Genomic DNA, 17,468 nt, shown 5'->3' with positions numbered 1-17,468 from the left:
TTTCTCATGGTGGTGTACGTGTAATGTTATCATTTATGCATCATGAGCACCATTATGCAATTAGAAAGCACTTTGAATTTTATTATTTCAAGTAAACTGTTTGGTTTCAACTCGCATCTCTTGCATATTTCCTTCATTTCACAATTCAAAACGTTAATAATTTTGAAAATCTTATTTGAGATTTCTGCTCACATCACTAAATTTCTAGTCACCCAGGCAACACTAGAATGCTCACATCTCAACAACTACTGACATATCGGCATTGTAAAGTATTTACCGTACTAATTATTGTTTCACTGAAAAATTGGATATAATTTTTGCTATAAGCAAAAAAATACTGAAATGAGTGACATCAAGTCATATTTCCATACGTGGTGCAACAAAACGAAGGTAGAACCGCAGTTCGAGAGCCGACCGACCGGTAATATTTTCGATAAAATATCCCCTTTCCAACTCCAAACATCAAAATATCGATATCGATTTTACGGCACTTAGGGCCGAAGCATAGACAACGTTTTCTCTGCGAATTAAGAGTGGCTGGGTTCAATTATGTCGGTGCTGGAAATTCAACTGTTAAAAAGGATGCCGAAAAGAATGCCGCAAGAGATTTTGTCAGTTTTCTGGTCAGAAATGGTAACATAAACGCATCTGAAGTTCCCGGTGATGTCATTGACAGTGCAGCTGGTCCAGCGATACCGCCGTTAATGGGATCGGGAGTGAATCGAAACAATCAAGTGTTCAAGGTCTTCAACCACATTCGTTTCTTATAAATTCACAAATCTAATAAATTCCTCTGACTAAATAGGAGGGATTCGGTCCACAAGATCTTGGTACAGCTTACCGACCATATCAGAATCAAAATGATGACTTCAGACCGCAAAGCTACTTGGATCGTGCCCAACAAAATCTACGAATGGAAGAAGCTGAATCGTTGGATGTGAATGGTATGGATACACTTTCATAAGGTTGAAGATGTTAGTCAACTGAAATCTTTGTAGCGCAAATCCATGGCAATTGGACCATCGAAAATGCTAAAGCGAAATTGCATCAGTTCATGCAAATGAATAAAATTCAAGCGGACTACCGATACACTCCAGTGGGTCCAGACCATGCTAGGTATTTCGTCGACTGACTTTTTTTTTAATATTTTCCATAATCTGTGTGCACGATCTGAGAAATTCAGAAAATCTGAGGAAGAAAAATTATTGTTCGGCTGAGGAACTGAAGTGCTGTGCTATCTCAACAGGATGATAAATGACAAAATAGTAAAAATGTGTCGTTGATCGTTATCCATTGTAAAATGTGGAGATATAGGTGCGGTAAACAGTGGAAAGTTTTCCGCCTGATTATTGACGCAAATGTAGAGTAAAAACGAAATTTCATAAAGCTTTGAGGATTACAGTCATTGATCCACATCAAGAAGAAGTTGAAATTATCATGAAAATTTGGTCGGTTTGTGATAATTTGACTTTCATCTTAACAGAATCAAAATTGAGAGCGATAAAAGGAGAGACAAACAGAGATAGCACTGCACTTCGTGAGCGTCAACCACTGGGCGAGACTGTTCCTCGGGTCTTCTGAATTTTGTTTTATTATTTGGTTGATTTCGTAAGCAGGGTAAGTCGTCAAGACGAAATTTTATCTCATTTTAATCGTCAACATCATTTCAAGGAGTTTCATGGCGGAAATGAAAATCTTCGTCAAACAATTGAATCGAACCATTACTGGCCGCGAAAGTGGTTCCAATAAACAAATAGCAAGCAAATCGTGTGCTTTGTCTCTGGTTCGTCAACTTTACCATTTGAAGGCGATTGAAGCATTTTCTGGTTCCATAAGAGTGAGACCGTACGTTGTTTTCGGAGTCATTTGAGTGAGTTGAAGTGCACACTAAATTGTTTTCATTTTTCAGCGCTGAAGATCAGTTGACCTCTTATCCCGTTCGCATAAGTCCGGATTTGGTGAATCGTCTAGAATGTTGTTTGAGAGACTTAAACATCGAACCTGTTTCTATAAACAGTCGGTTGAAAACTGAAGAAGACACTGAGGAGCAACCTTATAGTTTGTTGGTACGTATTATGCGGATATTGCCGAGTTAACAATAAAGGCAATATATTCGCCCATTTAGATTCCGTCGAACGAACCAACCAATCGGATCGCCAATGTCAATCAAACCAGTTCAGTCATTTCGTGGTCTCCACCTCAACCCAACTGGTAAACTAAACACACAACTAAAATGCCAAAACCGTTATTGTAAAAATGCCTGTCCATGATATTTAGGAACCCCTGGACTGCATGTAACATTGATGAGGGATACTTAGCCACAGCTACCCTGGAACAATTGAGCGACGAACTGCTTCAAATTTCACGGGACAAAATTCAAAGTGATAACGAGCTCATCGATAGAATGAAATTCCGGGAAACATTACCCGTCGCTGCGATGAAGAACGAAATCATGACACTAATCAATGACAACTCCGTTGTTATCGTTAAAGGAGCCACGGGCTGCGGAAAAACCACACAGATTGCACAGTACATTTTAGAGGACTATACCAATTCTGGACAGGGCGCTTGGTGCAACATTGCCGTTACACAACCGCGACGAATTAGTGCAGTCAGTGTGTCTGAACGAATTGCAGTTGAACGTAACGAGAATATCGGTGAATCTGTTGGCTATTCAGTTCGATTTGAGTCATGTCTGCCTCGACCTTTCGGATCCATAATGTTTTGCACAATCGGTGTTTTACTGCGAAAGCTAGAAGCCGGACTGCGAGGAGTGTCACATGTCATTGTCGATGAAATCCACGAACGAGATGTTAACAGTGACTTCATATTGGTTGTGCTAAGAGACATGGTTCACACCTATCCAGATTTGCGTGTCATTTTAATGTCAGCCACTATAGACACATCGTTATTCTCCGAATATTTTGGCAAATGTCCTGTGGTAGAGATTCCTGGCCGGGCCCATCCAGTCACCCAATTATTTTTGGAAGATTGCATCGAGATGACTAAATTTGTTCCGAGTCCAGAAAGTCGTAAGAGAAAACGTGACGACGAATCAGAAATGGTTGGCATTGAGACAGATGGTGATCAGAATTTAAACAAAACGATTCTCGCTGGTAACTATTCGAATGAAACCAAAGCAGCAATGGCTGCAATGTCCGAGTCTGATGTGAGCTTTGAGCTTATCGAAGCATTGCTGCTCTTCATAAAGCAGAAAAATGTACCTGGCGCAGTTTTGATTTTCCTGCCCGGCTGGAATTTGATCTTTGCTTTGATGAAACATTTGCAATCTGGTCGATTCGGTGGATCAGAATTTCGAATTTTGCCATGTCACTCCCAGATTCCACGAGAAGACCAAAGAAAAGTTTTCGAGCCTGTGCCGCCGGGTGTCACAAAGATCATTCTATCAACGAACATTGCTGAAACTTCGATCACAATCGACGACATTGTAACTACCTCCTCTTCCAAAATCACTAACAACAAAAATTTATTCGAACTTGTTGTACTCATCAGGTGTATGTGATCGATATTTGCAAAGCTCGAATGAAACTGTTCACCTCTCACAATAACATGACAAGCTATGCTACGGTTTGGGCATCAAAAACTAATTTGGAACAACGGAAAGGTCGTGCAGGTCGAGTTCGTCCTGGTTTTTGTTTCACATTGTGTTCCCGAGCACGTTTCGCAAAATTGGAAGAACATTTGACACCGGAAATGTTTCGTACTCCTTTACATGAATTGGCATTGAGCATCAAGGTAAGTGTTCAACATAACTTGTTAAATTCACATCACATTTCGTCATATTTTACTTCTAGTTGCTCAGACTCGGAGCGATTGGGCAGTTTCTGTCGAAAGGTAAACTTAGATTAAAAATTCCGTTCGTATTTAGCCGTTTCATTCAGTCTTTTCTCTCTCAAGCTATCGAGCCTCCACCACTGGACGCAGTTATTGAAGCAGAAGTCGTGCTCAGAGATCTGAAATGCCTAAACGAAAACGATGATTTGAGTCCGTTGGGTAAAATTCTAGCTCGCTTGCCAATAGGTAAATGCCGAATCATTCGCATAATGCAATTTGGCTGATTTTGTCAATTTTTTATATAGAACCCCGACTTGGTAAGATGATGGTCCTTGGCTGCATTTTCCTTTGTGGTGATGCATTGGGAGCAATGGCAGCTTATTCGGGCACATTCTCAGAAGTCTTCACCCTAGATTTAGGACAACGGCGTCTGAGTAATCATCAAAAAGCATTGGGAGGAACTAAACACTCCGATCATGTGGCAATGTTGGTAGCCTCGCATATGTGGAATCGCGCACGAGATAAAGGTGAAGATGAGGAAATAAGATTTTGTGAATGGAAGGGTCTACAGTTGCCCACAATGCGTGTCATGTTTGAGGCTAAGCGACAACTACTGGACTTATTGCAACAATCCGGTTTTCCCGAAGAGACCATCCTTAACATGCACATTGATCAAAATGGATCCGATCCGAAATTGGACATGACCCTCGCTTTGTTATGCATGGGATTATATCCAAATGTTTGCTACCACAAAGAGAAGCGTAAAGTGTTGACAACCGAATCGAAGGCAGCTCTTATCCATAAAACTTCAGTTAATTGCACAAATTTGGCTGTCACATTCCCATATCCATTTTTCGTTTTCGGCGAGAAAATCAGAACACGAGCAGTGTCCTGTAAACAGATGACAATGGTGGCGCCCATTCATTTGATATTGTTCGGATCGAGAAAAGTTGAAATGATCGACCAAAAAACAGTTAGGCTTGATGGTTGGCTGAATTATGAAATGGATCCGTACGAAGCCTCACTGATAGCTGCCCTACGACCTGCTCTGGAGAATTTGATAATAATGGCATCCGAATCACCAGAAGATATTTTGAATCTTGATGAGCCATTCCGAAATTTGATAGCCGTTGTAGAGCAATTGTGTGTAATGGATGCAGGTGATCATGAAATTGTACGCGAAACGGGCATAACGCCACTGAGTCAACGTTCAGCACCAAGATCTTTTCCAAGTGGACAGGGAGGAGGTAAATTCGGACGAGGAAATGGATCCGGAAGTTTTGGCGGCAACTATTCCGGAAATTTTGGTGGTAACAATTCCGGAAATTTTGGTGGTAACAATTCCGGAAATAATTTTCGAGGCGGGTGGTCCGGAGGTAATTCACGAGGTGGTGGCAACAATTTCGGCTCAAATTATGGTTCACGATATGGAGGCCGTAACAACAACGGATTCAGGCGACGAGGTGGTAGTTTCGGTGGCGGATTTGGATCATAAATAAATAACAACTGAGGCTACAACGTGCGTGTGCACCATTATTTTGCAAATAGAATTAAACCTTTCGCTGAATAAAAAAAAATCCAATTTTCTTTTTATTGATGTAATATCGTAATTGACAGGCCAGGGATAAAATCAGAAACAAAATAATGAACTGTCACGGAAACAAACAACTATGAAAACATTACTTACAAAAACAAAGTGATTTTTAGGTAGAACATTAGACATCAAGTACAACACTGTCGTTGGCCCCTATACTGGAAGATTGGATTACATATCCGATTCAGATTCTATCCCGACCGGTGGAAAGCCATTCAAATTCAAAGCCTGAGATGAAGGATTCGCTACGACTTCACTCTCTACTTTTGAGCCATCGTGACCATCAGACGTTGTACCACCATCGTTATTGCCACCATTCTTTCCAATGAATGCTGAGCATTTTTTCAAGTGGCAAGCGAATGAGCGTTGATTATTTTTGTCAAGCGAACTCACAACGATAGTGTCACAGTTCGTGCGAACGTATCCCACTGAATGGTTCCCCTATTTCGATAATAGCCCGAAATTCGGAGACGTTGGGGTATATTGTCTTAGGTGGGTACCAAGGCTCTTTGAATTGTAGTTTCTCCACTTCGTTAGCCAAGTAAGTAAAAATTCGAGTGGATGAATAACTAGAGAAATTGATGCATTAAGTAATGTTGAAAATGCAACAGGAAAAACAAGTTACCTTATCCTTAATATTCGGTGTGGAAACAGTCAACCTAGCAGCAAGAGATTGGGTGGAAGGTGTGGTGGATTGAGTTGTCGGATTGGTGGATGATTGAATGTATGGTGTAGTCGACGATGAAACATATGGCATAGTGGGCGATGCATCGGGCGGTGCAGACGAAGCCTCTGACTGTTTGGTCACAGTGTACATCAGACGAAGCAAATTCTCTTTTTCCTCCTCGTGGGCTTCCTTCACACCACGGCAATCTTCTTTTGCTCTGTCCAAATCCACCGTTAACTTGTGGATTACCCGAAGCAATTGCCCAACCAACGCGGTTTGCGTCCTCCCAGTCAAATGCAACTGTGACATAATATTAAAAGACACATTCATTCATTCATTCATTCATTCATTCATTCATTTATTTACACTTAATTCAAGTCGATTTACATAAATCAGTTAAATAAAACAAGGGCAAAATAATTGCCAAATAATTCAAAAACTCAGTGCAAGAGCAAAGAGTTGTCACAAAAGGTAGAGTTTCATCAGGACAATCGATAATCGAAAGGAGTTGACTCGTCAAAAACACATATAGAGAAGCAAAGAGACAAAGTAAATGAAAAAGTAAAAAATATAAAAAATCACAGCATCGAATCACAGTTGTAAAAATTGTTGTATACGCATCTGTTGTGAACAGTTGATTTTAGGCGCTTTGGTGTCTCACCAAATTGCCTAGAATCTTCCGTCCACCACAAATACGTAATTAACCATTTCGTCCACACAGTCAATTTCAATTGGCTGCTGATCTTTTCGTTATTATTTATGAAAGCAACGTTGATGAAATGCTTAAAACATTTCTTTGAACCACATCGAAAACATTAAAAACACTAAAATATTATAATTCCTTGTTTGCAAAGTAAATAAACCCACCAAGGAGGTTGTATAAGTAATGTGAATGAAAACTCTGAAATGATACGAAACCACAACAACGTCAAAGAAATCACTATATCCAACGCACTTCAAGCAAAAGTGATCATAGTGTACAGCTGCCAAATAGAGTACTATTTTGTATGAAATCAACGCATTTCAAGCAAAATTGCTTTTAATGACAGCTGCCAAAAAGAGTACGATTTTGCATAAAAAAAAGTTTCCAAATTTTTTTACAGTGCCACAAATTTGTTTGATACACTGTCCAGTTTGAGTACTCTATTTAGAAAACAACTCATGCTCGAAGTGCGTTGGTGAAATTGTTTTTTTTACAGTGTTTTACAGTTGTGTGACATACTGCCAAATTTCAGTACCCAATTTTGCTCGGGGTAGGGTAATCTCGCACACCACACAAATTCATGATGTGCGAGATTCACCTCCAAGTGGTGAATCTCGCACAGTCATGACTTTTCGTTACATATCGTAAAAGGACGCATACTATGATCGCGTGTGCGAGATTCCCCGACACCTTTTGCTCTGCTACGAATTCAGAAATTAACACGTATACGCCCGAAAAAAATATAAGAAAAACCTCGGTCGCTGTCCCCGGACGACAAAGTTACTTATCGACCGCCTATATCTCACCCAAAGAAGTCCCGAAAATTCAATTTTTCGATCGTAGTTTCAACGATTCAAAGAAAATTATTAATCGAAGCCATTCAGTAAGCTTAACATAGCATCAACGCGAGACAATAATCAAGATTCAACCTTTTGGTCTTACAACGAATTAATTCCATTAAATCAAAGTTCTGCTGCTGATCAATAATTCGAAGGAAAAAGATCACCAAAAACCTTCACATTACTCAACATGAGTGAAGATTGTGGGTTCGTCTCCGACCCTGGCCATTTCCATTTCCATTTCCATTTCAAATTACACCTTCAAAATCACTCTACATTCCAAATTCCATCTTAACACTCAGAATTTCGCACATTTGAAGACTTTCCTCATATCTACTGTAATAAAGTGTAACAATAAAAATACCGAAAAACTCTAAAAGAATAAATAAACAAGAGCAAAAACACTGAAAAACTCGATAAATCTTTCGATCGTAGTCTGTGCGTCAAAAGTCCGTTGTATTTCAAGCGCAAAAAAATATTCAGCAGTAACTCTAAAGAAAATAATCCACCTGAAAGTCTTCACTCTAGGCCAGTAATAAAACAATACCATCTTCTCTACGGAGCTCATGGCCAATACGATGTAATACCAAGAAAATGTTAAAAGGTAAAACTAATAAAACGCACTTTAAGCAGAGTGGTACTCTACATAACGGATAGAGTACTGAGTACCGAAACTGAGTCGTGTATTAAAAAAAATTGGCACTGTAAAAAAGTTTGAAAAAAAAATTAAATAGTAACTACTGCGTTGCTAATAATGAAGTAAAATTGTTTGCATTGATAATAGATGGTGCTCCGACCCTCCGCCGGACGCAACGCCATCTGTTATCATCTCTCTAATCTCTTGGCAATAAATACTTGGATTTAAACTCTACACGTCGTCCGTAATAGGTTAATGATAAATCGTTAAATCGACTAATCGCGTCTGTGTATCATTGAGATAAGATTATGTTGAGAGCAACCCGACTACTTATATTCACCGCCTAATGTAACACGTAGATACATTGTAATTAGGATGAGAACTCTTTGAATAAAGTTTAGTTCTGATTGTAAACTCAATACGAAAAGTCGCATTTATTATTTCCATCGCTAATACTCTGCCATCAGGTTATGGGTAGACCAGCAAATTAATTTATCGAAAAGTTAATTTGGAATTCAGTAAAGATGTCAAAGAAATCGGATTTCGAGGTGAAGAAGTTGCAAGGGTCGGACAATTACCATTATTGGAGATTCCAAATGCAAAATTATTTGGCGCTAAAAAAACTGCAAAAGTGCATAAAGCCGAAACCAAATTTACCAAATGTATCCAGCGAAAATGATCCCGAAAAGTTAGTGGAGGCTCAATCAATTCTGTCATTAAGTGTTGCTGATTCACTAATTTGCCATATACAGAATGCAAAAAGTGCACTAGAGATTTGGAACATTTTCCAGAGCCTGTATCAAGATAGCGGTCTATTGAGAAGAACCGGTTTGCTACGCGCGCTTATGTCGGTTCGCTTGGAGTCATACAATTCTATGCAAGCATATGTGGAAGAAATTATGGATATATCAAACCGACTCAACAGCATTGGATTTGAAATTGGCGATGAGTGGATTGCATCTATATTGCTAGCTGGATTATCAGACGAATATAAGCCATTTATCATGAGCATCGAGGGATCTGGTGCGAAAATTACAGCCGACACTATCAAACATAAATTGCTCGATTCGGAAGTTAATACAATGGGTGTTAATAGTTCTGAAAGCAACGCATTATACGCATCAAAAAGGCAATGGAAACCGAAGGTCGGCAGAAAAGAAGAGTTCATATGTTTTGCATGTGGAGAAAAAAATCACAAAGCAAGTGATTGTATGAAAGAGAGACAGAGTGATAAAAGGTCGTTCAATGTATCACAATTGAAAAACAATGAGTCATCAGCGTCATCGGCTCAATCATCGAAGCAAGGGACAACAGCAAAAGTTGTTCGGTCATCGGCATTTACAATGAAGAAGAAAGATCGAAGGAGACAGAATGATTGGTATATAGATAGCGGCAGTGGTCGTAACATGACACCATTCGCCGATATTGTCGTGGATAAAGTGAAAAGTGATATCAACAAAGTGGCAACAGCTGACAACTCGAATTTGGATGTTACAAGCATGGGAAAAGTCCATATAAACGTTTCAAGCAACAACATTGAAGTGAATGACTGCCTACATGTTCCGGATTTATCAGTTAATCTTTTGTCAGTGTCGCAAATAGTTAGCCGTGGAAACAAAGTTGTGTTCGATAAAAACGGTTGTTCAATCTTCAATAAGGATGGCGATATCGTTGCGCATTGTGAAGAAACCGATGGTGTGTACAAACTTCGTGCGTCAACGGTAACAAAAGGAATGTTTACAAATGCAAGCAACAATTTGGTGAAGTGGCATCGACGATTAGGTCATTTGAATTACCGGAGTATGTGCAACATGAGAGATGGTGCAGTGCATGGAATGTCGTTCAAGAGTGATGCAAACATTTTGAGATCCTGTGAGATATGCGCCATGGGTAAACAAAGTCGGCAACCTTTCAAAGAAAACAAGTGTGGAAGAAAAACGAATGAATTGTTGGACATGATTCATTCAGATTTGTGTGGAGATATGGAACAGATTTCCATTGGAGGAGCCAGATACTTTCTAACATTCATCGATGATTTCTCCCGAAAGACATTCATTTACTTCATTAAATCAAAGAGTGAAGTGCCAGCAAAATTCATTGAGTTTAAGTCGTGGGCGGAGAATCAATTTGGCCAAAAAATTAAAGTTTTTCGTACGGATAACGGTCTCGAATTCTGCAACCAGAAGATACAGAAAGTGTGTGTGGCAAATGGAATCCAACATCAAAGAACCGTCGTCTACACACCGCAACAAAATGGTGTAGCGGAAAGAATGAATCGAACGATCGTAGAACGTGCCCGATGTTTAATGTTTGACGCAGAATTGGATAAGTCATACTGGGCCGAAGCAGCGAATATGGCAGTGTTCCTCATCAATCGATCAGTGTGCTCAATTTTGGTCAATCAAACTCCCGAGGAGGTCTGGAGTGGCAAGAAAGTGGACCTGAGTGACCTGAAACTGTTTGGTTCGCCCGTTATGGTACACGTTCCGAAACAAAAACGAAAGAAATGGGACAGCAAGTCACACAAGCTAATTTTCGTTGGTTTGGATAGCAATTCAAAAGGCTATCGATGCATTGATCCAGCCACAAAGAAGCTCGTAATCAGCCGTGACGTTATATTTATGGCGAAGGTAAGAGATTCAATCACACAGTCAACTGAGGAATTTATTTCAGTGAGGGTCAATCGCGACAGTGAGGGCGAATTGTCTGAAGAAGAATTGGATTCTGATCAATCAGTTGTTACCATTAGAAATTTATCGAACGATCAAAGCCACATTACATCGGATGAGGAGGATCAATCGTTTGACGATGAATTGCGAGACCCGGACTATGAGCCAAACGACAGTGAACTAAACGATACGACGATGTATGTGCGTCAAGAACAATTCGACCGTAACATTTGTTCGTTGACATGTCAACCACCTGGTGTAGAGCCTATCACACTTTGTGATGCAATTTCGAGCAACGATTCGGATAAGTGGCGGTCCGCCATGAATGAAGAAATAAATTCATTGAACGATAACAACACCTGGAAATTGGTAGACCTTCCGCCAGATCGAAAACCGGTAAAGACAAAATGGGTTTTCAAACTCAAAAAAGATGAATCTGGAAATGTCGTTCGTCACAAGGCACGATTAGTTGCAAAAGGATGTTCGCAACGCTACGGCGTTGATTATCTGGAAACATATTCACCTGTTGTCCGTTACACGTCGCTACGATTTCTTGTTGCGTTGGCAGTGAAGAATGGGTTACGCATAGACCAAATGGATGCAGTAACTGCGTTTATGCAAGGCGATTTAACGGAAGAAATTTATTTGGAACAACCGGAGGGTTTCAACGACGGTTCAAGCCGAGTATGCAGATTGAATAAAGCGATAAATGGTCTAAAACAATCTGGAAGAGTTTGGAACATTAAGCTCGTCAACGCGCTAAAATCATTTGGGCTGAAGCAGTCGAAAATGGATCCTTGTGTTTTTTACACAGAAGCGCTCGATTTGTTGCTGGCAATTTGGGTTGACGATAATTTCATTTTTTGGAAGGACGAATCGATTTTGAAACAGTTGAAAGATTCTTTATGTTCAACGTTCAAAATGAAAGATTTGGGTCGAGCGACAAATTGTGTGGGAATCCGAATAACATACAATCAAAACAGCATTTGTTTGGACCAGTCAACATACATCGCTGAAGTTCTGAAACGATTTGGTATGGCGGATAGCAAGCCTGTGTCAACACCGAGCGATGTGAATCAAAAATTATCGATGAATGCAACATCCAACAATGAGGAGGATGAGAATATTACTGGAAAGGTACCATATCAGGAGCTTGTCGGATGTTTATTGTTTATTGCCCAAGGCACGAGACCGGATATAGCATTCGCTGTCAACGATGTTAGTCGTTTCAATCAAAATCATCGTGCCATACATTGGAAAGCGGTCAAACGAATTTTGCGCTACCTCCAAGGAACAATTGGATGTAAGCTTCGATATTCTAAAAATGGAAATCAAGATTTAGTTGGTTACACCGATTCGGACTGGGCATCAGACATTGATAAGAGACGTTCGTGCAGCGGAAATTTTTTCAAACTTTCCGGTGGTGCTGTTTCATGGTACAGTAAACGTCAGCAAACAGTAGCACTGTCAACGACCGAAGCGGAATATATGGCATTGGCGTCGAGTGTTCAAGAATCGATTTGGTTGAAACAATTTGGCTACGAGTTGGACAAAAGTTTTGGTGGGCCAGTCACATTGTTTTGCGACAACCAAAGTGCAATCGATTTAGCAAATTCTGATGGATACCGACAACGCACAAAACATATCGATATTCGTCATCATTATTTGCGTGAAAAAGTTGCTGATCGTACAGTGGTCATCAAGTACATTTCGACTGATAATATGGCTGCAGATAATCTCACCAAAGCGGTTAGTAAAGAAAAACATAATTTTTGCTCAGAGGAAATGGGGTTGTGGTTTTAAGATTTGCTAACTGATTTCCAGTCTAATTTCGTTTACATTTAATTTTTTTAATTCAGTTTAGTAATTTGCTGATAAATTTATTTTTCTAATTCTTTTGCCTAAATTTTGAATTACGCTTTGAACTAAAATTGCTATCTGAAATCTAATTAACAATCATAAAAAGTGAGGGTGTTGAGAGCAACCCGACTACTTATATTCACCGCCTAATGTAACACGTAGATACATTGTAATTAGGATGAGAACTCTTTGAATAAAGTTTAGTTCTGATTGTAAACTCAATACGAAAAGTCGCATTTATTATTTCCATCGCTAATACTCTGCCATCAGATTATTTTGCGCTTAGTCTGCCTTCATTGACATTGACTTAATAATAAGTTAACAAAATAAATAAAAGAAATGTTCTTCGCCAAGAACACAACGGCAATTCTCCAGCAATTGCGGTTGGTGATGTTAATGGCTGATGTTGTGCAAAATCCATTATCGGCATACATTGTACCATCCGGAGATGCTCATCATGTAAGTTAACACTGAGGTCTTTGTTCATATAAAAGCATTCAATGATAAAAGCGTGAAAATTTCACCATCGATAAATATTGAAGTTCTGAGTGTCTCTACATAATGGTGCCCAAAAAATCCCCTACCCATCTCCTTCGAAGTTTTCGGTGTAGATATAAATTTGACGAATTTGATCTGTGATGATATTAAGCTCAAATGAAAATTGAACCTCCACAACAACCATGGTCAAATACGAATGTATTTAATATTAATTTTTGTTGAAGAGCCTGCGTATGGCTGATTGTGATCAACGAAGAGCTTTTGTTACTGGTTTTGACGGCTCTTCAGGAGTAGCTGTTATTACTTTAGACGAAGCGTTCCTTTGGACAGACGCTAGATATTTTATTCAAGCAGACGAGCAAATGGATGAAAATTGGACGTTGATGAAAGATGGTAATGGGACAAAATTCTTGTTCTTTTAACTCATTTCCGTCATACTTTCTATACTTTTCGAATGTATGGCTACGAATGGTTTTCTGAATAAATATATATCATTCCGAACAGGTATTGATATTCCAATGGAAGAATGGTTAGTCCACAATTTGGATTCCGGTAGCTATATCGGTCTGGATCCTAAATACTATGGAAAGGTGGAATGGGATGCATTGAAAATGGTTTTAGAAAATAGTAATTTAACACTTACGCATTTGAACTATACTAATTTGATTGACGAGGTATGGACCGATCGTCCTGACTGTCCGAACGATCCGGTAAGGGAATTGAGTATAGAATTCTCTGGAAAGTCAGTGCAGACAAAGATGCAAGAAATCTACGAAGAAATGGATCGCGAACGCGTGGAAGTTTTAGTCATAACTGAGTTGGATGAAATTGCATGTAAGTTGATTCTCTCAATTAACCTGTTACAGACGGCAAGTATATGACCAGTGTTATTATCGGGTCTATTCCTTCCATCGATCAAAGTATTTTTATTTTAAATCGGCTGTTTTCAACCATTTAATTCTAAAGGGCTGCTGAATCTCAGGGGTACCGATCTTCCTTTAGCTCCGGTTTTCAATGCCTACACAATACTTATAAGAAGTGCTGAACAGCTCGAAGTATTTATCGACAGCATTAAAATTTCTGAGGAAATAAAACACAATTTGTCGTCTGAATTAGGAGGAAATGTGACTTGGTACTCGTATGATGCGATTTATGATCGTGTGCAACATTACGTATGTAAACGCCAAGATTTATTAACGAAAGCAACAGTTCCCTTAAAACATTTTCTCCAATTTAATTCAGGTGAAGTCAGAGTTAGGGAAAATTTGGATCAGCAAATATTGTAATGCGTACTTGGGTAGTCTGATTCCAGAAGATATTTCAGTAATGAAGCTGACGCCGATTTCATTACTAAAAGCTGTGAAAAATGACGTCGAAGTAAACGGTATGAAACAAGCGCATTTACGCGACTCGGCATCAATTGTTGCATTTTTGGCATGGCTGGAGGAGTTCATGGAGTCGGAAGATGTAATTATATCCGAAATAGATGCTGCCAACATGTTAACGTCGATTAAGTCGTAAGAGTACTCAACTTTAAGGGAACCGCTAGTTTACAAATTAGTAAACGTAATTAAATTTCCCGATTGCAGAACTCAACAAAATTATGTGAGTCAAAGTTTCAAAACTATTTCCGCAACTGGTTCCAATGCAGCCATTGTCCATTACTTTCCAACTGAAGAAACTAACACAAATTTGTCCATAAATGAAATGTATTTACTAGATTCCGGATCACATTATTAGTGAGGGATTTAAACATCCTTTTTTACAAGAATATTTTATGACCGTGCAACCAATTTCTCTGTAGCGACGGCACAACAGACATAACACGATCACTACACTTCGGAACTCCTACTGATTTTGAAATTGACTGTTATACAAGAGTACTCAAAGGTCATATATCTGTGGCAACTGCCAAATTTCCATATAAGACTACCGGTCGTGTGTTAGATTCATTTGCAAGGGAATTTTTATGGCAAGTTGGACTAGACTATGGACATGGAACTGGACACGGTATTGGAGCATATTTAAATGTAGGTGAAGGACCGCACAGTGCTGGGATCAAGTATAATGTAGACGATCCAGGACTAAGGGAGAACATGTTTATGTCGAATGGTAAGGGAAAAATCAATTCGTTTTTGTAAAATTGTTAGAAGACCTTAAATTCTTGGACTGCTTTTACGACACATATTATTGTGTACGTAATCTGCTCTCGGATTTAATTAGGACGTTTGGGTTATAATACCTTATATGCTAAAAATGATTGAAAATACTTCAGAATCTCAAAGACAAGGTTCTGAAGTATTTTCATCGTTATAGACATTCTAATGGCTTGTCCTATATATTCAAAATCTAAATTCAGAGCCTGGTTACTATGAAAAGGACAAATTCGGTATTCGTCTAGAAAATATCGTACGAGTAATCAATTCGGAAAAGTACGCTGAATTCCTAGAACTGGACACAATCAGCTACGTGCCTTTCCAACAGAAACTAATCAAAACGTGTTTACTTACGGGGGCAGAGGTAACGTTTTTTTTTATATTTTTTGGTTTTGATTTTGGTTTTCGTTCCTTACACAGGTAGACTGGATAAATGACTACCATGCCAAATGTTTGCAATTCGTTGGAAATTATATAAAGAATCCAGATCATCGTTATTCGAACGTATCAAATGTGATGACTTGGCTGGAAGAACAGACTAAGCCTATAGTTTTATCGTGTTCGGATTGTAAATAAGCACACAGACAATGAGACAATAAATGCGCTCCTATTCGCTATTTTGTATTGTAATGTTGAAGAGTTCAGGGTTGCTGCTTGTAACCGCAAGGAATTTAAAAGGCTGAGCGGTCAACCATACATACTAGCCATAAACGAAGACTACAAGTTCGTAAGATCAAGTTGTGGAGCATTTACTGGGATTTAAATTTGTTTAAAAATTAAAACATTTGTAAGGTATTGTATGGAAAACTTAATTACAATATTTACAATAAATAATTAATAATTTATTGTGATAAAAAATCTGCTCACTAACTCTTACTATAGCCATAATTCTGAAAATACCTACCTCAAGACTTACAATGATTTCGATTACACTCACCTGTATTGATAACTCAAGTAAATTGCTCAAAATTGGCTCATAGCTCATAAAAATGAAAAAAAAAATTAAATCTAATATCCTTCTTATCATACAAATAGTCGGTACAAGTGTAAATTTTGTTTTGGAAGGAAGGAATGACTTATATCAATATAGCGGTTTTTGGTTTGATCAACTATTTTACTGCAGTTTGCTAGAACAAAGTCCAGGGTTCATATTTATTTGGGAAGGAAGGGATAACTTATATCACCAGCGTTACAATAGTTTCACTCTTTTAGTTCCACTTTTTCTGTTAATTTCACAAGCTAGCGAAATTTGAAAACGGCTAGCTTGTGAAACTAAAAAAGTGGTACTATTGTAACGCCGCATATATATAGTTTTTAAGACCAGTCTAATGGGGGACTGAAGTTTCAATAATTTCGACAGACATCATATTTAAGTAAAAAACTATTCTGCACTATCGTAAAATTATAAACATTTATATTTTTAATTAATTGTTTTCTGATTTTCAAAGATCAGTCAAACATAATAAAGACTATATGTCTCTATACGCCTCTCTTTTCTTCTGATGCCATTTTTTCTTAATTCTCTCACGAAAAAGGTTTGCTTTTAGGTTGAATTTGGGTCGTAGTCGTAATTGAAATATAAATTAAAAGTATAAAACTTGAAAATTCGGCAATAGTGTAGAACATTTTTTCGTTTACAATAACATTCTTAATCTAAATACAAAAAATGTCAAAAGTTCAACGTCATATTAAAAGTTAATAAGCCATTTAAAATAAGTTGAAGCCCGCTAAAATGAACTTGCCGTTTTTCTTTTCTCAGTCGCTAAATTATATTACGATTTTTTATTTCTACCGATCGACCTTCTGTTGAACTCACGCAGACATTGCCTTCGCAATCAAATAAAGCAAAATTTCATCTTCGGTTCACTAGAGATAGATTTAGCGCCGCTTAATCAATTTCTAACCCGACGGTGTAAGAGCTGTTATATGGTGAATACTAAGGAGCTCTCTCCCTCTCTCTTTGCTGCTGTTTTTGCTTATGTGACTTTCGTATTTTGTATATCACTCAATCATTGTACATACAACAAACACATACAAAAAAAAATCTTCG

At 38.5% G+C, this 17,468-nt stretch overlaps 2 protein-coding genes across 3 annotated transcripts; both read left to right on the top strand.

Moving 5' to 3' along the window:
* The first annotated feature begins 248 nt into the window (after positions 1–248).
* Positions 249–5,372, top strand: LOC119081872 (dosage compensation regulator). Of its 2 annotated transcripts, XM_037191109.1 has the most exons (12): positions 249–421; positions 496–743; positions 806–944; positions 999–1,116; positions 1,672–1,845; positions 1,910–2,066; positions 2,126–2,211; positions 2,278–3,448; positions 3,514–3,756; positions 3,816–3,855; positions 3,919–4,041; positions 4,101–5,372. In XM_037191109.1, the coding sequence occupies exons 1-12, from the start codon at positions 343–345 to the stop codon at positions 5,288–5,290; spliced, it is 3,768 nt and encodes a 1,255-aa protein (XP_037047004.1). In that variant the 5' UTR covers positions 249–342; the 3' UTR covers positions 5,291–5,372. The 2 variants fall into 2 exon arrangements, with proteins under 2 accessions (XP_037047004.1, XP_037047005.1); XM_037191110.1 differs by lacking the exons at positions 249–421; positions 496–743; positions 806–944 and adding an exon at positions 1,484–1,617.
* A 7,688-nt stretch (positions 5,373–13,060) lies between these two features.
* Positions 13,061–16,027, top strand: LOC119081226 (xaa-Pro aminopeptidase ApepP-like). The gene is made up of 9 exons (XM_037189951.1): positions 13,061–13,223; positions 13,487–13,655; positions 13,767–14,096; positions 14,229–14,434; positions 14,505–14,779; positions 14,852–15,001; positions 15,067–15,374; positions 15,622–15,782; positions 15,839–16,027. Exons 1-9 carry the CDS (start codon positions 13,104–13,106, stop codon positions 15,992–15,994), a joined length of 1,875 nt encoding a protein of 624 aa, XP_037045846.1. The 5' UTR covers positions 13,061–13,103; the 3' UTR covers positions 15,995–16,027.
* Positions 16,028–17,468: the final 1,441 nt, after the last annotated feature.

Source organism: Bradysia coprophila, unplaced genomic scaffold (genome assembly GCF_014529535.1).
Source record: "Bradysia coprophila strain Holo2 unplaced genomic scaffold, BU_Bcop_v1 contig_358, whole genome shotgun sequence".
Taxonomy (NCBI): domain Eukaryota; kingdom Metazoa; phylum Arthropoda; class Insecta; order Diptera; family Sciaridae; genus Bradysia; species Bradysia coprophila.
The sequence above is the reverse complement of the archived record's forward strand: the minus strand, read 5'-3'. Positions and strand labels throughout refer to the sequence as shown.